General features: G+C 42.5%; 1 protein-coding gene across 2 annotated transcripts in view; it reads right to left on the minus strand.

The window, feature by feature from the left end:
- Positions 1-603: 603 nt before the first annotated feature.
- The window catches only part of ranbp9 (RAN binding protein 9), a 33,756-nt gene continuing 12,505 nt past the window's right edge, over positions 604-21,854 (minus strand). The window contains exons 4-14 of one of the 2 annotated variants that reach the window (XM_069684905.1): positions 20,663-20,830; positions 19,508-19,530; positions 15,659-15,843; positions 12,005-12,117; positions 10,668-10,776; positions 9,218-9,372; positions 8,678-8,831; positions 7,284-7,402; positions 6,883-7,034; positions 5,313-5,424; positions 604-4,496 (exon numbers count right to left, since the gene is read on the minus strand). In XM_069684905.1, the coding sequence (XP_069541006.1) occupies positions 4,366-4,496; positions 5,313-5,424; positions 6,883-7,034; positions 7,284-7,402; positions 8,678-8,831; positions 9,218-9,372; positions 10,668-10,776; positions 12,005-12,117; positions 15,659-15,843; positions 19,508-19,530; positions 20,663-20,830 (1,421 nt within the window). In that variant the 3' untranslated portion in view covers positions 604-4,365. Of the gene's footprint in view, positions 4,497-5,312; positions 5,425-6,882; positions 7,035-7,283; positions 7,406-8,677; positions 8,832-9,217; positions 9,373-10,667; positions 10,777-12,004; positions 12,118-15,658; positions 15,844-19,507; positions 19,531-20,662; positions 20,831-21,854 lie in introns of both variants that reach the window. The other variant, XM_069684904.1, reaches the window with a different exon arrangement.

The following is a 21,854-nucleotide window of genomic DNA, read 5'->3' on the forward strand; positions in this document are numbered from 1 at the left end:
TGTAGTTTAAGACCTTGTTATGCATTTAACTTAATGTAATACTTGCAGAGATACTATGAGAGATGTTTATGTTGTTGATGTTTTATCTTCAACACAGTAATAACAGTCGAGCTGTGATTTGAGGACGTCACTTTGGGATCTACAACTTGACTTGTTTTATTAACATTACCGTGATTGATAGTCTTTTTATAAGGATCTTAATAAAGCTTAGATGATGACATAACTGTAAAAACAATAGTCTTCTCCTTCCAGCCTTCATCTGTGGGTAACTGTGGTCAGAATTGTAATTTAAAAAAAAAACACTCTGCAGGTTTGTGTTAAGTGCTCACGAGCCCCGTGAATTCATTGTTGAACTGGACAAATGTGGTTGGAGGCAGGAGACAGACTTCAGCTCCAGGTGTCATGCAGCATCCAGACAAAGTGCCTTCATCATTTATCATTTTTAATATAAATCTTTTCACCCTCACACAAATTGCACTTTTTTTTTCTCCAAATGGACACACAGTCAGCAGTGGACAACTTACTGGTTGACATCTTCCTTATACACCGTGAACTGGCTAAAAAGAAGGAGAAACAAAAAGAATAAAATAAGAGACATCTAACTTGATCTTACCACCACTTTACTATGGCATGCATAGGTTTCAGACCTTACTCAGAAAGAGACAACAGACACTTTGTCTAAGAAGTTTTCTAAACGATGCCGTGACCGCTTGCGATCCAAAAAATAAAAAAACAAACCCAAACAAACCAAGGTACAGAAAAGCTCGGTTCCACCGTGAGGAGAAAAGTCACCTCGGGACCCCTGGGAAAAACTACGGGAAAAGGTGGATGTGGTGTCAAGCGAAAGCCTCGGTTTTCCTGTTTCTCTGCAAGTGGCGAGCATGAACACACAGCTGCGATACTCTTCCTAAAGTATTTGGTTCTTTGTTTTGTAAGTGTTGCAGCCACAGTGCAGTTGAAAATACTGGATGATTTTTTTTTTCATTGTTTTTCTTGTTTTATTTTCTCCGTCGATACTTTGACAACTAAAAACAAAACGCAAGAGGTCAGACGAGGGTCTGGTAACAAAACGGTAACCTGGTTGGCAGAGGACGTTGCCTCTGACGGATGATGGGTAGTTTGAGACAGGTGGAGCTTGAGGGCTTTTCATACCTGAATGCTATTAAACAGCAGCTTTAAAAATAATAATAACCAGACAGCAATATGCTACCAGGGAGCAGCGTGCAGTCGAGGTCGACTGAAGGGTAATCTGAGCTCGTTCAGGTCGACGTGAATCATGGGGTAAACTCAATAACAAACAAGCAACAGATTCCACTCCCACTGCGCGACATTAAAGCAAACTGAAATACAATCCTATCTATTTCATCAGAATTATAATTACCAAAAAGAAGAAATTAAAGCTTTACTTTACTCTTGATGCCTTCAATAAGTATGTAGCAGTCGTTAATATTCCACCATTAATACAGCCGAGGTTAAACATCTGTTTGTTTTTAGCTGTGTCCTTGTTTTCCACTGTAAAAACAGGAATTCTCAAACATCTGATGAGAGACTGTGTGAAAGAAGTGGACGTAGCCTCTTGGTTTCACAAGTTAAGCATTTAAACCTGCAGTCTGTCTAACGGCCAGCAGGGGGCGACTCAAAGGGAATCGGATTGTACAGAATCCAATGGGTAAATGTTCCTACTTCTCTCCTGATTTATTCCCTCAGTAAACATTTCCCTAACGAGTGTATGGTCTCAATCTTCTTCAACACAGCATGATGTTCATTTAGTCAGTTAAGATCTCATTTAGAGTCACAGAGACCATGGAGGGGTTTACTTTCCGACATGGCTAGCTGTGATTGGCAAGTCAATACCATGGTGACCTGAGGTGTAGCAGTGTTTCATCCCTCTTTTCCAAATATGGTCACTTCTGGCTCCAGAAAGGTGCCAAAGACAACAATGACAAACTTGAGGCTTTAACACGTTAGTCCACAGACCATAGGGTGACGTGACGGTGGCGTTGGCTATCTACAGTCTGACTGAAAAAACTAAATCAGTGAGAGCTCCTTTGGGAATCAATGCTAGCAAGAAAACTAGCTTCTGTGTACAATTACCTGGGCTAGCAAGGGTTCCCCTTTTATGCTTTTTGACTGCTAACCATCACTGAACTCTGAAAAGGCATTCGGCCCAGACATTAGAATAAACGTAATAATTGTTTTTAGAAGAGGAATCTTACTTTTGTTTCGTTTCACTGAGTTTGACTTTATCTCAACATTTCAATGGATTTCTGGAATTGTAAAAGAACCCCCCCCAGGCCTGTACTTAAAAGCTACAGGGCTGGGATATTTTTCGCAGTTGAAGTGCAACGTCACCTGTCAAAAAACGGGACTCATGCACTCAGAGACTTGAAGCTAAGAGACTGAGGACATTTGAAATGCTTGAAAAGCTACATTCAAGAAATGAAGACAGATTTTAACTTCAGTTTGACTTTAAATCAAAAGCAGTGCTCGTGCTGTTGCTTGTTTTCTCTGGTCTGGGCTCAAGTCTGAAGAACCCGACGCAGTGCTGCTAAAAAACAAAAAAAAGATGGAGGCCGCCTGTAATCGAGGCCCGGCTGCCTGGTCGAACTTTCCTATTCTAAACCGAGGAGGAGGAACAAAGGGACATTTTGGCTCCTGAGTTCTTTGTGTGTTAAGGATTAGCATAGACATCAATACGAAAATAAAGATTAACAACGTTTGCATCAAACCTGCTGTGCAGCTGGTTTTTTTTGGGGTAACAAGTAAATGGGGTCAGAGATCATTGCAGGGTTCCTACGCAGAGCTCAGAGGATCCAGACTTAGTCCAGAAGTATTTAAGAGCCAAATGAAGCTAGGCTGCGGTAATAAACACAAGGATTACTCAGAGTAAAGTATTAAACTCTCAGTTCTTAAGAGCAGTAATGTTTTCCAACATTTTACAGGACCTTGGAAATGGTCAAACATATCAGCGCTCAGCCTGCGCAGGAACCCTGAGGTCAACCAAACAGGAAACATAAAAACTTGTACAGACTAGGAACAACCAGCACGCTTCAGGAGTCACTGGAGTCGGTACAAAGCATTAAAGGATTGTTTTTTTTTTTCAATGATTTCCTTTCATTTGATAACTAAATATCTCACTCTATTGATATAATTCCATTTTGTTAAATTCATATATAAATGTTAACATGTACACACGCTCGTCACTGGAAATCGGTGGAATCGGGACCTTTATTATAATAAGTTGGTGGAACTTGCTCTCGCTGGCGCTCAACAAATATACTGTGAATGCAAGTAACAATAATTAATATAATGATAATTAGAATAATAATAATAATAATAATAGTCATCGTCCGCACCATGCCTCGTAAACCTGGAAAAACTAAAAACAAAACAAGAGCCAGGTAAACCACCCCTCCCCCGCCCCCCCACTCCGCCAAGTGAAAACAAAAACAAAACAAAAAAGATTAAAAACAAGTCGAGACTCTAGATTCTCTCTGGCTTCTCCGAAGTCCCGAGTCCACATGCGTCACACAAATCTCCGCCGAAGTCCTGAAGTGAGTGGAGGGCGGGGTCAGGGGGGAGGGGAGTGGGTGCAGGGGGGTGACAAGGAGGGTGGGCTGTCCCTAACGGAGCCTCGCGTTGGCTGGAGGCTGGAGTTCTCGGCACGCCTCGGTGGACTTCCAATCCTCTTTTCAGCATCAGCCTGCCTCCGTGTTTGCGTGTGTAATGTGTGTGCGTGCGTTTGCCTGGTGAGCCAGGTTTACAGGGACCACGTTAAAGGGTGGTCGGCCATGACGGTCACTCGTCTGTTTCCTGTTGGTTTTTTTCTGATTTTTCCCGTTAATATTCGACCAGGGTTTTTTTGTCCGTCTGTAGACCCCGGTTTTGAAGACCCCCTGGTACACGGGGAGGCTGGGTATCTGCAGCGAGTCCACACGAGTTCGGCTCTCCGAGCGTTTTAAAGTCGGCTACTCTTGGCTGGCATCCCCGCTCTCAGTCAGTCAGAATGATGCAGGCGCAGCCTCAGACGGCTGGAGGCGAGGCCAAACCATGGCGGAGGCCTAATTTCATACTAACGATGGAAGGGGAGGTGGTGGGCGAGTGTGTGTGTGTTTAAAATGTATATGCTATGTGTTGTCAATCCAAAGTTCTGCACAGAAACGGCTCCGGATCCTCGGTGGCGCTGGTGCCAATCGGTAAAAGCAGAACAAGAAGCAAGTGAGGTGGTTAACTTCCTACTAGTCGTTATCGTGCAGAGGAGCGTCTCCTCAGCTAATGTAACTACACTGATGGAGGAGGTGCGGGGAGCCGTTTCTGGACAGGTCCTCAGAGTGTATGTGTGTGCATGTGTGTGTGTACACAGGGCTAGTGAAGGTAATCGTCCACAGAGGCAAAGGCGCAGGAGCCGCTGCCAGTTCGTGCCATGATGGCGAGGCACTGGGCGGCCTGACCCACGGCCTGGGCCAGGGGGGGCTGCTTGGGCAGGTTGTGAGTCTCTGAAAGAAGAGAGAGGAACAACGTCAGGACTGCACACGACAAAGACGTGAGCCGCCTTCAGCTCCAACAAGTGTTTACCTAAGAGGGAATGGGGTGTAAAACCTCGTGCGTTTATTCTTATGTAAGTGCACTCCTTTTTAATTTAGCAGTTTATATAGACGTCGCTGCTGATGAGGTGAAACCTCTGACACACCCACCAAATGAGGGAACAGGTTCTTCCACCTGTTTCAGGGAAACAACAAATGCTGCACACCATTTTCAGATTGATCGTATCAGAGGAGCGGCGATAACGGATCAGAAGTGCCTCCTTCCACACCTGTCCTTAGTCATAATATCGGGGGTCCTCATCTGACAAATGTCAGTTTGAGGGACAGGCCGACAGACAGAGCAGAACCTCACACTGTATTCAATATAAAAAAGTCAGATGTGACTCTTTCTGTCTGCATTATTTTTTCCTGCCCATGCATACTGGTAAAAAGTCTCTCTCAGAGTTGCTTATCTCTGCACACGGCAACAAACTCTGCATTCTCCAGGAGAACTCTCTAAATCCTCTGAACGAGAAACCCATTTGTATGTTATCACGGTGGTGGTTTAGCCTTTAACACGTAAACACATCGACCTTTCCCTTCAGGTGTGACTTAACTTTGAGTCTAGTTAAACTCACCCAAAGACTGGGACATAGACACACATACTCCTGAAAGTCACTTTCTCCGGAGCATTTAACCGCATAAAACAAAACATGGAGTTCTGAGAAGTTGAATGTCTCAGTGAGATCTAAACATGTCGAATATGGCTAACGTGGTCAGTCAACCTACCTAATATTGCACTGTTGAGAGTGGAGCAGACCGGCTCTCTCTGGATGGCGTCCAGCTGGTAGCCGACTGGGCTGTTCCAGGGGTCTGAGTAGGCCAGCAGGCTGAATGCATCCTGCAGCGGGACACAAAAACAGATGATGATCAGAATGAGTCATTTTCTCCTCCACACTGGTTCTCATACTGAGGATGCATCGTCCGTACTGCTCAGCTCTGTACATTTCTATGGTTACTTTGTCATCACAGGTTTGCGACCTGATTTCTTGTTGGGTGTTGCATTAGAAAAATCAATAGCACTCATATTTTGTACAGAAGTAAGGAGCTACAACCAGCTGTGCAGCCTAGCACAAAGAAAGGAAACCGACAGTTGTTAAACCTGCTACTTAATCCGTAGGGGCCGATGAGTCTGATGAGAGTGCGTCCACTAAAAGCACTTGTTTTTGCCATTTACAGATTGACAAGATAACAGAAAGGATCCCTACAGCGATAGACCTATTAAAGATTAAGATCCCACGCTTCTAACCAGAAACGCTCTCTTCAAAGGCACCAGACTCCATTCAAAAAAACTGTAATTTACCTCACAGAACACGGGAGTTGCTGATTTATCAAGGTGCTGAACAGCTGGTGGGTTGGTTTGTGTTGTTAAGGGGCTTTGGTGTTAACAGTTAACTTAGTTTGTTTAAAAATGTTTTATTTAACTAAGTAAATGGTAAGAGATGAATGATGTCTTAACACAAACAGAGATACACGAACGCTCTCTTAAGGACGATTTAAGGCAATTTGGTTTGAAAGTGAACAGACATACAGATCCGGAAATAATTAAAGCCCCCCTCCAGTGAAAATCCAGTGTTTAACCTTGTAAACATCTCCATGTGGGGTTCTTCATGTGCTACAAGTCATATCAGGGACAACATCAGCAGTCATCTCCATGGCTGGGCCTGTCTGCTTTTAAAGGACAGGCTGAACAACACGTGTTCAGATTGGCAGGTTTGAGACGTCACAAACCTAAGGAGCCAATCCCGTTAATGGATGGGGTGATGCTATGCATATCATCATGTGCAACCTATACCGAACCGCTTCGGTGATGTGCGAGCCAGCTGTAAGCGTCATCGTAATGTTTGCAAACTCACTACTGACGACTAACGTTAATGTTACTACTACTACTTACTACATTTCTACAGACACGTGTTTTGTTTTCGCAACGGAGCAGGCGATTGTACATTTGCATAATGGGCGGGGACTATGCAGATTGGGGAATTTTTAATGAGGCAGAATGAGGAGATGCCTTGGGAGGATTTTTACAAGGCAATTAAACGTATTTTGCAGAAAAAGTAAACAACATTTGTCTCTACTTTCAAACTAAATGTTCTCATTGAGGTCTTTTATTAGCAGAAAATCTTCCTCTTGATCACATTCAGGAGGTTTTTAATCGGGTGCACATCTGAATTGGGCTGGACATGACATTTTTCCGGAGCTGTATACAAAATGAACATTCAGATCAACCTTGATGCGTTTGTTCCAAAAACTTTGTCTATCGTCCCTAGGTTCACGGTATTAGTGCCACCTGTGTTACCTTCAGCATCTTCTTGTTGGCGGAGTTCTTGCCACACTCGCGGCGGAGGTGTTCGCTCATGCTCTGGAGCTCCCTGCCGAAATGGATCATTCTCTCGATGGCCGCCTGGCTCCCGCCGCACAGCTGCCTCTTGGACTGAGCTGACTCCACCTCTGCAGAGCCGCGGACAGGTCAGCGTGCAATATGGGCATGTTTGAACATAGGTTACATGTGGGGGTACATTTACAGCACAGGAGCTCTTACAGCAGAATGCAATGACAGGAAGGGTAGCTTTAACACAAAAGTTCTCGGAATAGGACATTAATACTGAGAGAATGATGCTGCATTTTATAAAGAGGCAAGGCAGGGTTATATCTCCACACAAACACGCACGCACAAACACACACGCAGACTCTACCCACCCATGTCTGCGTCACAGTCATCAGGCTCGGTGGTGTGTTTGGAGCTGCCGTTGAGGAAACCATTTGAGGATGATTCTGTCACTCCGTTGGTGAAGTGGTCGACCTCCATATCCACATCGCTACTGACAGACAGAAAAAACTCTGTCAGAGCTCTACACAAACCGTTTTCTGAAGGAGTACATGTGCCTCAACAGAAAGGGCGAGTTAATCAACCGTAATAGTAATTAAGTTGTAATGACTTGGTCAATAGATTTGTTTTTGAAGACATTATTAATCTCTATTACACCCAATTTTCAGAACTATTAATCGAGATCATGTTTGCCATGAGTCCTTAATCAAACGTATCACACACCACCGGGGGGGTTAGAACCGCTCTGTCAGCCACTGAACACGATATGCAAAATAAGTTACTTTCAAATAATAACTTAATAAAATTTTCACTTATTTCTACCTAAAGTGATAATCTTGAAGATTTTCATGTAAATAAAAAAATCTCAAGCGGCGCCCAGTTAGTGACGCGTTCTCCATCAGCCAGCAGTGGTTGGTCTGCCAGAGAGGGTAGGCGGAGCTAAGCGGCTGCTTTTCCGCTCTCTGCAAATGTTGCGAGTAAACAGTAATCTACTATGGCTGAACAAACAAAGAAAAGATGGATGAATACAGATACGACTTCAACAAGAAGTGAAAATCCAAAGAAGAAGAAACAAACTCGACGCTCAGATGAAGCAAACAGTCTGAAAAGGAAAGCGACCGTCAGCCAGGAAAATCAAGAGTTACAACTGGAGCCAACCGTGGACGTCACACATGCAGCACTGTCTGGATATCTGGGAAGTGTGCTCCCGCAGTAACCGTTTATCACCATAGGTGCCGCCAAAGAGAACCAAACTGAGATCTTCAAGATTATCACTTTAAACCATTCTATGACGGTAATTTCTTACAGTAGTTTACTTTGGTGGACTCCAGTCTTCGGTCCTTGTATGTCAAATATGTTTATAGGATGAGGGTTAACAGTTTATTACATACAATTTTAAACTGTGTCAGCTCCAGTTGACATTAAAGAAATAGCGAGGGTCACGGTAGCTTTTTGCTAACGTTCTTCCCAACAGTTTCAGGTGTTAATGTAAGCAGATCCTGGTTAGTTGAACCATGTGAATCCGGCTTTCTCTTCTCTGACACCGGCTGCATCATCACAGATCACTCGACTGTGTGATCGCGTACGACTTTTAATATTTAAACCATCAACAGGTGTAAAATAATATAACGATATTATGTAGTCTTTGTAGGCCTTATATTCCTGTCCCTGTCTGCAACCATTGTTCAGGATGTGTATTAAACTTAAACTGCTACACTTCATAAACTGAATGCTGTTAGCGTTGGGTTTGTCTTTGTCTCAGTACCTGGTTATGGGCTGTTGGCTGCGGCTCCCGTTGAGGCTAATGTCCGACGCCGGGAGGGTGGAGCCAGATGCTGGGGGGCAGGGCTTGTGACTGTGAGGGGAGGAGCTGTGGCTCTGTTTAGACGACACACCATTACAGCAGTTGCTGTCGAATCCTTAAAAAAAAGAAACGAGGGACATTTTTAAAAACTATGAACGAATAACTCACCAAATATAGACCAGGCTCTGAAAGAACCTCCTAAACTACACGTGATGACAGTCTACGACTATTCCTTTTTTTGTTGCAGCTTACATTAACGTTAACATCAAGGGCAAGGTCAAGATAAATGTTCATCCAGATACTGTTTCAGCCAATAAAAAGGAGATTTAAATCTGTTTACATTTCAAAGCTGGATATGATCACAATATGCACACTTCAGAGACAAACACTGGGCTGTAAAGAGGTAATTCTTGTAAAATAGAGCAGTATTTGTACTCAGGATAGGCTTGGGGCCTGTTCCGATCCCCACATGTGAATACGTGGAGCACAGCCGGACTGTACCTGGGAGGTAGGGCTGGGAGCTGCTGGCTTTGTGGCCTGGGCTGCTGAAGGGCCGGGGGGAGCCGGGGTAACTGTCCTGAGACTTGGGGCTGCGACCTCCCAGACACCTCACCTCACTGTCTGTCCCGTTCACCATCTCTATGAACTGTCTCACCCTGAGGACGCAGGATGGGAGGACGGGAGGAAGAGGGAAAACAGGAGCAGCAACAAAGAAAGGCAGAGGGAGGAGAGACGGAGCAAGAGGGGAATTTCAGCAAATTTCTCTTATTTGTGGTTAAAATAAATCATTTTCCAAAGAGGTACTGTAACTACAATTGTCACCTTGCATTTCTATGCCTCCGCCTACCTGTCAGGTTGCAGTTATATCAGTGTGACTGTGGTCGGGATATATTTGTACATTGGAAATGTAAACATTACCATAACACAAAACAACAGCATAAGTAGGCCTGCATTAAAGTGCAGAGGTCGCACCACAACCATTTACAGGAGAGACGTCATACCAGAGAACATCTCACAAGGTGTCCAGTTGTCACCGCTGATGTCATTCTCTCAGACGGATAAGAAAATAAAATAAGCAAGTAATGAAGGTTTCTGCAAGTTGGCTGGAATATCACAAAAAACGGGAAGAAAATCACTTCCAGAAAAGTGTCTTGTCAGGGCATAAAATATGCTTTGACCTTTTGATTGAAAAATGTCCTCACTTCATCTTTTCATCCTGTCAGACACGTGTTTTAATTTGCATAATCAGTGCACAAATTCTTGAACTACAGCCTTCGACACCCAAATTCTAATCAGCTCATCTTTGAGTTCAATCGGACATTTGTGCAAAAAATTGAAGAAATTCCCCCCAGGCTGTTCTAAGGAGGCGTTCACATTCGGGACCCGCTCCACTTGAAAAGGTGGTCTTGAGTACGGTTCATGTGTACTCGGGTACGGTACGCATCAGGTGTGAAAGCTAACCGTACCAAACCACAGAAGTTGACTGCTTTTTTATCACGTCTCCTCCGAAATCCGCGTATGCGCGCAGCACCGCCGATCTCATCCTCTGAACTGCACGGTCATGGCCGATGCCGTAGAAATGTAGGTGAAAGGGTCGTTCTTGATATTTTCTCCAAAATATGAATAATAGAAGGCACAGTGAGAAGGTCGGCTCCTTCTTTCAAAAGAATAACACACTGAATTGCAGCTCTAATGCTTTTAGGAAAAATTAAACATAAAATATACAGACAGAAAACGGAGTCAAATTGTGACCAAAGATCCTTTCAAAATAAAACTAGAGAACATCTTAAACAATACCAAATATCTTTGCCACTTCCACAATATGTTTATCTGTTAAAATAAAACCGAACATCCCACTGAAGGTAGACAAGGAGGTTTTACGTGACATATAGTCTTAAAATAAATAAGAATAATGCAAGTGATAGAGGCTCAAATGCAGCCCTGGTCTTACTTGAGCATGAAGAGAAGGTCTGGGTTCCTCTCCAGAAGGTTGGGGTAGAGCTGCTGGGTGGTCTCGATGGCCTCGCCCATTCTGCCTGACAACACCAGCTTCTGGATCTCTGCAAACCCACAGTAAACACTTATACAAAAGATAGTGCTTACACCATGCTTTTCCAATAGTGAGTCAGAGTTCCAGGCGCCCTAACGTGCTCGAGATTTTGTTAAATTTGTATCTCTCCATTTCTTTTTTTTTTTGCCAATATTTACAAAACCTTTACGAAAACGTATAAGGGCCATTGTAAAGGAGAAGGACAAGAGAAATGTTCCGTGAAAACACTTGAAAATCTCGAGATTAAAGCCGTAAATCAGCCAGAAGAAAATGTTAAATTTATGAGATTATAAACTCAGAAATTTGTGAGAACAAAACAAATGTATGCACACTTAATACAGTCATCAGTCACAACCTTGAGGTGGTTGTATAAGCCTCGATCCAAACGACAAAACAACTGAAACCACTGATTTAAAGTAGTTCTGTTTATGTTTTGTCCATAATGCAGGTTTGTTTCCTGTCAGTCTCCGTCATGAGGTCGTAGGGTAACTCTCATGTGTGATGGTAACCTCTGGGGCAAACGGGGAGCATAGGAACATGTGTTTCTGCAGCAGAGAGTCGCTCAGTCTCTCTCCTCTATGAAGTCTGCTTCTTGTGTGCAGAGAAAACAGGTTAAATCTGCTCCGAGCTCCGAGCCATGCACGCCTGTGTGAGCAGCAGAGCCAACAGGGCAGAGAAGAGACACAGGTTTTGTTTCTCGCAACTATGTGAATCTTTTATGTTATTTTCTCACAAATTTACAATTTTTCATGGCAAATTTACAACTTTAATCTCGTAATTTCCCAGGTTCGACTCAATTTAGAAAAAGGAAAAAGAAGAAAGTCAGAAACTGTGTCTTAAGGTTGAGGCAGAGCTGCTGGGTGCTCTCGATGGCCTCGTCCCCTCGGGGATTAATAACGTGTGTCTTCTATCTTAATTCCAAACTAATTGTGTGACGTTTTAAATTACACACCAACCTTTATGGTATACGAGTTCATGAAGTTGGTTTCAAGAAATAAACAAGACTTGTATTTCTTACAGGAAATAATGCAATACGTGCACCATGTTGAGGCAATCAAACTGCTAACCAAACCTCTGCATAGTGACTGTTGAATATTTCACCAACAGTCTAGTTGATTACTTAATCTTTTACTACTACAAACAGAGGAGACACATATACTTTTGAATATCTGATTTGGTTCCTTTTTCAACCTGGTATCAGCATTTGTTTTGAAACATGCCAACACTAAAGGACTCACTCTGTCGGTTTTTGATGGAGGCCAGCTCCTCGTGCACGGCCTGGTCTGTGGATTTGGCGAAGGCTTCAGCTGTGGCACAATAGCTGTGATGCACCAGGTAGGAAGCCACCATCCTGAGGAGAAAAAGACAAGAGACACTCAGTGATCGCAGGTCTACCTCAAAGAAGAGAGTTATGTCTCTAAAGGTCTTCTTGGTTAGATTCAAGTTTAATAAAAAACACATAAGAAGCTTCATCTTCCTGTTCAACGACACAGAACCATCTGTGGTTGATGAAAAGGTCACTTTATACAGTATATATAGCCTACAGCCGGGGAAAAGCAATCATGTAAGCTGTAATGAACGCCCTCGTTCCTGCCTAAATGTGTTTCGGTTTGTTTTCAGGTACAGCAGCTGCAGGTGTACACAGCTTTGGTTGCTGGGTCCACATCTCAAAATCAACACAAGGGAGGAATAGGGGCTAACGGCAGTCTGACGCACCTCAAAGTGCTCTTGGTGCAGAGTCAGCCTTTTAGAATAATAGGTGTATTTCAAAACGCTCACATTAGGCGCTTTGGTCGTGCAAAATCTACTTGGACTGCGTTTTCAACATAGGTGTATAACAGACGCCACCTGCATCTCCTGTTTTAGAGCGTCAAGGAAGAACTAAATTGAGTTCATTTATAGGGATGCACAGATTGAGACAATCAGGGCCGAAACCGTTTAAATCAATAACTTCAATAACTGTAATTTTTGTAATTATTAACGCCCTCGTCTGGGCAAAAGGGGACAAAATTAACTTTAATTATGAAAAAATAAATTTATTCAGGCCTTCATCACACTCTTTGAGAAAGCATGAATTCAATCTTTTAAATTTGTATCTTTTTATTTAAACTTCTTTTGCATAAAAATAATCAAAACATTTTTTTTAAAATGCCTGAAAAGCCTCTTTAGCCTGTTTTAGAATCACCAATCTTTCTGAAAACATAAACACTTTAATGTTACAATTAAATTTACTGCACAATTAAAGCAGTCGAATATCAATATTATTGGGCTGATGTCCGTCAACACAGCCGATATCAGCCGCTTCCAATGTTCAGTCGATGCATCGGTGCATCCCTAATAATATATTGTGTAATAATGGCATACAACAGAGATTGTAATATCAGCAGATCTTCACTGAAAAAAAGCTGTTTTACATGAGAAATCTCTTCCAACAGACACCGCATGCCAGGAAGGGCTGTGAGCTGAGCTGCTTCTAACATCAGCTCAGCTTCTGTCCGTGTGCTCTGCTTGTTAGCAGGTTAACATTCCGGCAGTGTTCACAAGGTTTTCATAGGAAGCCTAAACCAGCCAAAACAAACAGAACTAGTGATTTAAAAAGTTCTAAATCTGTTTTTCTAAGACCCTCTTTAATGGACACAAAGGAGAATGTCTCTAAAATATTAAAAATATAGATTTATTTATCTTCTTACAGGGTGAGCAGCACACAGCTTTTATTTAATTGTGAATTTTATTGTTATTTGAGGCAATCCGATTGTTACTCAGTATTAGCCAATTCAAGGTATTACATTCAGTATCGGGAAGGAAAATATCAGAATCTCTCCGTACTTTTTGTCTGCATTTGTATTTGTCAAAGATCAGACCTAATTAGTGATGAACCAGAATTATAAGTATGTGTGTCAGTCAGATAACGCCCTGTTTACAGTGTGTGCAGGTGTGTTTGACTTCGGGGTGGGAAGCGACCCTCCTTGACCACTTGCACTTGTTTGCACGCAGCCAATTCTAAAATCATTTCTCCCGTGACGCTACCAGCAGTGTTTGCAGGGAGATTTGTGATCAGAGGTTTCCGCTGTCGCCGACTGGTCATCATGTCACAGTTGCTCTATAAAAAGATAATAATTCTTCCCTTCCATCAATCTGACGTGAGCTTACAAACTTCCTGTTTTCAATCCCAGGCAGGGAGGCGACTTTCCTGGATAAAGGCGATGGCTCCCTCCACTCCTCCCCACCCTCAACCCCAATCCGCATCAAATGGAGATTAAATCCATTCAGGACAAGTAATCATAGCAACAGAGAGCTAATCCCATCAGGGCATGGCATGAAGAGAAACCGAGTCCCACAGCTTTTACGTCTGGATCACAGCTCCTGCTCTCTGCTGGGGGAGTGCTCGATCTGGGCCGTGATCCTCGTCATGTCAGCAGTAATTTCCTACTCTCACCTACAGTGTCCAACACTTCCGATTCTCTGCACGCTCAACTTCAGCTAATTTAGCATTGACCTGATAACGAGTATTAGGGTTGAAAAGAGTTCAATTCAATTGAGTTTTTTCACTTGAACCGCACTTGTAAAGACAAAAGTTTAAATACGTGTTAGCAGTCAACAGGGAATCTTTGCACTGGGTCAGCACGATTATGGCCAAAATGATAATCATGATAATCAATGATAAGATTATTTTGAGATCACGATTATTTTATACATTTATAGACAATTGTTTTATTGTATTTTCACATTTAAATAAACAGAGCAACACTTTTGGTTCCAGTTTGTGCTGCATTCAGGATCATGTACACATTTTGCATCAAACTAAGACTTAAAATCAGGTTCTTTACCTACATTTGGTTCATCTTCTGAGGGCACAATATAAATAAAATTGCCTGGTAACTGAATGGTATTTTTTAGTCTGTCTTTGGGAGCTGGGTGGATTGGGTGTCTCTGTACAGCGCCTCTGTTATGGATGTCCGACTTGACGCTGGACAATAACGGAGAGCAGCGACGTTCTTCCTCTTGGCCTTCATACACTCATGCTGCACTTGTGTTGCAGCGCAGACACAGGTATCATGCACTCTTTGCTGATTATTTCTTCTTGCTTAAAGCTCCTGTGAGGAGTTTTTGGCTGGTTATGAAACAGAATGAAATGTATTCTGATTACTCTGCAGGGCCTACAAAAGCAAATCAGACCATTAACAGTTTTAACTTGCATGTAAAGGACATAATCAGTCAAGAGATTAGAAGCTTTGTCCACAGGGGTTCGTCACAGGAGCTTTAACATCACTCCCCTTAAACCCGAAACACCTCCAAACAACTGCTGACGAGCCGATACTTCGGTTTAACGAGTGACTCGCTCTCTTCCTGTTTTACAACAAGCAGCGTTCAAAACTTGACTGAGCGTTAGTCGCCTACATGACACGTTTACACAAACAACATGTGAAAGATGTAACAGAGAAGTATATTTTGAGATCGTAATGCAAAGAAGAAAAACAGGCATCTCGAGGACAGCTACATATTCTCTTCCAGTTGAACACCGGTCTCGATTGTATACTCCTCATGGTAGGCGCTCATCACATGACATGCCAGCTCCCCCAAAAGTGAAGCCCAAACCTCTCCATCGCCCCCTGGAGGAGTTCCTGTTAGTCTACGGAGCGCTTGATTTGATGTGCAGTTGAGTTTTCTACGTGCAGAGCATTTTAAATGTCAACATCACTATCGATCATGTTTATTTAATCGTGGGAAGACAAAATCGGGGATCAGGGTCAGTATTCGATTAGTTGTGCAGCCCTACTTGCCACAGATGAGAACACCACCTGTAACCGTGACAAATGTACACATCAAATATGGAAACGAGCCTCACAATGCTTTGAAGAAACACACACACTCTTATTCTACAGTGAACTTACTTCTGGATCATGGACTGCCACTCGCCCTCACGCTCTCCGATGGGGAAGCGGTCGATCTGGGCCTGGATCTTCGTCCTCCACTCGCGCATGTAGTCCTCAATGTCAAACACGAAGGGGTGCTGGCCGAAGTTTGCATCCACCACCTCGCCTGGAGTCTGAAGACCCACCGTCGGGTACAAGTTAGGCTGCAGCAGAGAGAGATTGCAATGGAGGGAATTAGGAAGATAAAGGAAAACAAAAGCACGGGAATGTGATCTAGAAAATACTTTAAACAATGAGAGGAAAAACAGGCTCAGCCTTCTTCTGCAATCAACCCTCCAAACTTGGTTTTACTAGCTGTCAAAAATTCAACAATAAAACCATCTTTTCACAAAAGAGCTGCGGTTCCAACTCCACTTACACTTAAGTTATATTTTCATTACACAGACGCAGTGATTATATTACCAGGTTCAGATTTTCTGACTTTCTGGCCCTCAAGTTTTGGCAATGTACTTTATGAGCATTATCTGCACAAATACAGATAACTGAGCGGCTCATGTTGGAATTACAGCTGATAAATATGAAACAGTAACTGAAATTGCTGCAACACAGAAAATATAAATACACAATGTGCCTTTAGACATTCTGACTGGTAATGACACTTCCAGTGTTAGCTTCAGGTTGAAGTCAACAAGTTCCAGCTGCTAGCTACAACCTAGCGTAAAGCACAGTGTCCTCAGTAGCTTTAGCACCGATTACTGTGTGTCTGGATAGTTCCCATTGGGCAGCAGCACATCGAGTACAGACCACCATTATTAAAGAGAGGCTGATAAACTGTTGACAGGAATCTTCACACAACAAATCGTATATGACCAGATTTTGCTCCCTGGAAGTTTAATACTTTCAAACTTTTCCAGAAAGGTCATTCCAAAATATTATGTTAAGATGAGCTGAGCTATTGTTATTAGACCCGAAGCTGAAAGTTAAACCTTGAAACTTTCTTTCTTTGCTTTGTTACAGTGAAAGTTGTTAACATGTCAATGCCTGAGGGTTAAGTTCATGTCAATTTCTTGTTCCAAGGAGCAGCCGTTCTGCTTTTCATTAAGTCCCTGATGACATCTGGATGAGGAGATAAACTCAAATATGAGGATGAGGAGGCTTGTATGGGTGCATTGTTCCACCATCCCAACAATCTAATCACAGAGGTGATTTGATCAGACCGGGTGGTGACTGACGAGAGGCATTCACCACCGTATGTCTGACAGATTTCTCCTGGACTGGTACAATGTCCTGAAACTTTAAAGTCGCCGCTTGTGATTTTGTCTGCGAAAGTCGCCACAGACACCCAGTTGGTAATACTGCAAATGTAAAGGCTTTCATCAGTGGGCCATAGGCTCAATCACCATTGTGTTACCTCATTCGGCGATCGATAGAGACTTAACAGACATTTATTTACGTGAAAATCTTCGAGATTATCACTTTAACTAAAAGTTTCATAATGCCTAAAAGAAGAAAGCTGATTGAATGATGTAGCAGGGGTCAGATCAGAGTTAGGACTAGTCTTCAAAAAATAAATAGGACCATGTTCAGTCTTAGAGTACGAGTTAAAGATTAACCAGGGTAAAATAACTGCTCAGATTCAGAGACAGGGAATAAATATAGTCAATTAAAGTCCCTATGAGCACAGTAGTACAAAAGGTTAGTGTGTCTCTCTCAGAGTTGCCTAGTTTGTTATGGTCCAATAACCACAAAGGTCAGCTGTGCCGAGGTGACGCACTTCACTGCTCAGCTCTGGAGGAACATGAATGTCTGGCTGTGTGCCAAGCCTGTTTTGCTGCTCAATGGATTATTGTTGTGGCTAAGACTCTTATTTTCTTCTCTCTCAAAAAAACAGCCGGCCCACTTTTTCATTTGCTACCGGGAAAGAAGGGGTGGAAAAAGACAGAGAAACAAGAGTCTCCCTCACATCTCACTGTGGATAATACATGCATGAATCTCATTAGAATTAATGTCCATTTGGTGTGGGAGGCGTTCACACACACACACCATGAGGCCTTGGAGCCGATGAGAGCGAGACTTGTCTCACGATTCGCCACAAGAGCAAAAAGCAACACCTACAAAGTGGTATCCTGTTCAGACAAAGTTTCTCAAGTTTTATTTTTATATTAATTTTACATTTTATGACTATTTAACTTCCAATAAAATTTTTTGGCCACCTGGGGGTAGCAGTAAACAAGCTGAGCACAACCCAGACATAGGAGGAGTGTTTCTGGCGACTTGATGAGGTCCAATATTCATTCATCTTTTAGCTGATTTTTCTGTCATACCATCGGGATCTTTAAGTACACTGGTATATCGTAATACCGCGATACCGCCCAAGCCTAACTGCTGAAACATTTCCCATGACTGTAGGCAGTGTCTCCCATTAATTACCTAGACTGAGGCGGCCCGCCATAGTCTAATTTGTCCCGGCGTTATCACTCGTCCTGGTGCTCGTTAGCACTGTGGCTACAGATACGGGCTGGTAACGAAGCGGGAAAAATATTGCATAACATAAAAGTTCTCGCAAAGTCATTTTTTTCCAATATCGTGAATCCCTGGTAAGTTATGTTAACAAAGGAACGTTAACTAACGTAACATTTATCCATTAACCCAAACACAATTTAATAATTATCAATTATTACAACAGCAAACTGATTTTTATAATTAGTTGATTTCGTGTTTTGACCGTTTGCGAACTGTGTTAAACTCACCATTCATATCTGTACAACCAACAAGAACAGTCAAAGTGAACGAGATTGATCCTTTTAATTTTAAAATGTACAACATTTTCTACCGGGGGGGCATGCCCCCGGATCCCCCTAGAGGGTTCGGAGTTCACCCACCACAGTCTCACAAAATCCTGTGGGAAACACTGCTTTAGGGTACTGGTATAGATCACTCTAAATATATACAAGAAAATCTCCAATGGAACTACAAACCTTACTATGACTGAACATCACTGCAAGTAAATATGCTTTGTCAGGGTGCTCTGCGTAACTATCAAACTTCAAAATGTCTAAAATCTTCCTGGTTTTCAAGACTTACAAATATCAAAATGTCATATTGTTGGATGTTTCAACAAAATGTATCAATTGGGGAAAAACAAATCTATACTACAAAATTGGTTGTCAAAGTATCGGTACTTGAAATACTTTTTAATTAATGATACGTTCTTCCTTAATTTTACATTTGATTGCATCTTCAGTATCAAAACTATGAAAAAAACAGCTCTGTTTTAGTGCAGTGGAAGCACACGACTCATCCTGTAGGCTGTGTGTGTCCTCTCTGCTCTGCCCTTGGTCACATCTGCAGCTCTTTATACAACCACCACACAACAGACCGGTCGACAGATAATGACGCTTTGTCACGGCCCTTTAGCACCTCATACAGATGCACAAGTTACCCTTTAGCGAGCCATGCAACATCTCATTTGCTCTAGTGAATAGAGATTTCTAAAAAATAAATGAAGGAAACTGTAAAAATCTGCCCGTTTATGACTGGATATTGCCAAATAAACGAAACACGATTAGCAAGTATATAAGCATGATTAAAGAAATAGAGCTTTAGTTTGAATATTTCTTAGTAAAGCAGTCAGGTCACCGACTTGACTGTTGTTGTTGTAACCTCCATTTACTCAAGCTATTTTAAAACACAGGATTTCAAGCCTTCAATCTGTTTCACACAGAGCAACACTTTTCCTACACTGAACATTTTGCAGAAAATTAAACTTCTGTTTTTTATAAATGCTTAACAGTCCTGATTAATTATGGGAACTGCATATATAACTCCACTACACAGGACAGGAGCGAACAAAAAGTGGGTACTTACTGGTAGGTCTGTGAAGGCAATACCTGCAGAGGAAGAGAAAATGTGTCAGCATGAAGCAGAACAGTTCTATTTCTACACACGTCAGGTAACCACAGACGGTAAGCCAATCTGGTTAATGTCATCTTTCTGGAGTTACCTGATTTCTTAGATGTCTTGTAAACTAGAATGACAGTTTCCTTTATCGGGGCCAGATTAACCTGGTTCACATGTCTTGAATTAATTGAAGAAGCGGTTAAGTAAAGCCATGTCACTGTTGCAGCAGGTACACGTCCACAGTGTATGAGGTTAGAAGGTGTACAGTGCAGTGGACCTAACACATTTAAGTAACATATTCTGACTGACTGTCCCAACCACAGATTGTATATGAGAAGTGGACGTAGCCTCCAGAAGCTGAGTGCAGCAGCTGAGCAAACTCCAGAGTGTACCGCTACGTCCGACCTAAAGCATCCTGTGCACCAGTTGGACTTAAGCCCTGTTTGTGTTTCACCCGGGTGCATCTTTTACGCCTCAGATGGAGCCGGCGTAACTTTAGAAAGTCAGACTTAAATCCAAGGTGAAACAAACGGCAAAAGTTACAGTCACAAAACCTAAAAGAAAAACACAATGGCAGCGCGTCTTGTTTACATTGCATTAAGACAGGAGAAGAGATCAAAAGGTTTCGATTTTGCAGACAAGCCTGCTTGAATTAGCTGAAGCTCTCTCCCTTTAACTCCAATCATGTGTCAGACAGAAAAGCGGCGCCGACCCTGCCCTGCAGGTGCTGATTGAGCTCAGATTTTAAGCCAGTGGGGCCTTTCAAAACACAGTGGGGGCCATGATAAATGTACATCGGACAACAGCATGCTTATCATTATTGATTGCAGCCGTGATCAATGTCGATTTCCTTTGTTTGAGTGTGGTTGTTTTAGTTTTAGTTTGTTGTGAGCATGAAGGTCCATAAAGCCTTTTAGGCTGGAATTCATGCTTTGTTGCCCCAAGAGGGAAATCTGTTGACCGCTTCCGATTTATTTCACTTCTGCAGCTCTCTGTACATAGGTTGAGTACCTCGCAGTAAATGCCAACACATCATTACTGTCATGATTAGACAATCCTCCTCTACAGGTCTACACAATACAACAGTGGCAGTGTTGTTTGTCTGGGGTTGCGGCTCCTTACCTAAGCTGTGGCCGTTCTTTGTATAGAAGCAGGTGTTGTTGATGAGGTTAACGCAGCAGCCAATCACGTCGCCCGTTGTAAACGTGGGTCCGTAGGGTTGCCCGGTGCCAGATGAGCAAAAGGAGTGGCCGTCATCTCCGTGGTAACCGTATGAGTGCTTGTCCCAACCTGAGGAAAGTGAAGTGTCAGAACATGAGTGCCGTGCAGACATCGGAAAGATGTTAAAACACAAGAGATGGTTGCAGAAGCCAAGAGAGGAAGGTAAGGAAAAAACAAACACTGGATATTTATGTATTTTTCAAAGTCCAGTGTTTCCCTCACTTTGGCAATACCTGGACGGGCCGACCAATGTGAGCAGTTTCTAATCTCTCAAAGAGGACTACGAGATCCGTGATTAATATTTAGTTGACTTCCTCCCCTTATGTATCCACGTTTGTTTCAACAGGATACGTTATAAAAGCCCCTGTCACGCGTGGCTCACCTGAAGTTGTGAGTCGTGGAGTTTTTGATGAGGAAAGTGAACAGAACAGACACAGAGAGGGAAACAGAGACAGAAAGAGGCGTGTTGAGCAGCTGTGGGTTGGTCTAGGGGGGTGTGTGTGTGAGTGACTTAAGTTAGACTTAAGTTAAAATGGAGATATAAGAAATATGGTAATGTATTCTTCTAAATATTTGCAATAGACCCCCGCCCCCTTTTTTTGTCCCCTGTTCATGACTTATGAACAGGTGGAAAAGTTTTTTCCAATCACATATATCTTTGTTCCTTCATTTTTTGGTGGAAAAAAGTTTTTCTGGGATCATTTCTCTAAGTAACCTTTTCTCATCTATTAAAAAAAAAGACAAAGATGTTTCAACGATGAAAAAATAAGGAACTTGGAAGAATAAAGCTGGCAAAAACAAAATTTTCCACCCATTTGTACGTCAAAAACAGGAGAAAAAACACATTTAGATCAGACTTACAAAACAGACTTCCAGAATTTATTTTGTTATTTCAGAATTTGTCATTTCTCACTCTCCTCTCTGGCTTCTGTAGATAATATATTTAAACACAAAACACACCCACACACAAACAAACAAATACAGTGAAGAGGAATTGAGTCTGTGTCGATATCTTGTCTTTGACTCCAACTGGCAAACATGACACGAGTGGAAACAGGCTGCAGTGAAACCAACTCAGAACCATTCAGGAATG

This window comes from Semicossyphus pulcher, unplaced genomic scaffold (assembly GCF_022749685.1).
Source record: "Semicossyphus pulcher isolate SPU_LCO1_2020_fin unplaced genomic scaffold, fSemPul1.0.p SCAF_7, whole genome shotgun sequence".
NCBI classification, from domain to species: Eukaryota; Metazoa; Chordata; class Actinopteri; order Labriformes; family Labridae; genus Semicossyphus; species Semicossyphus pulcher.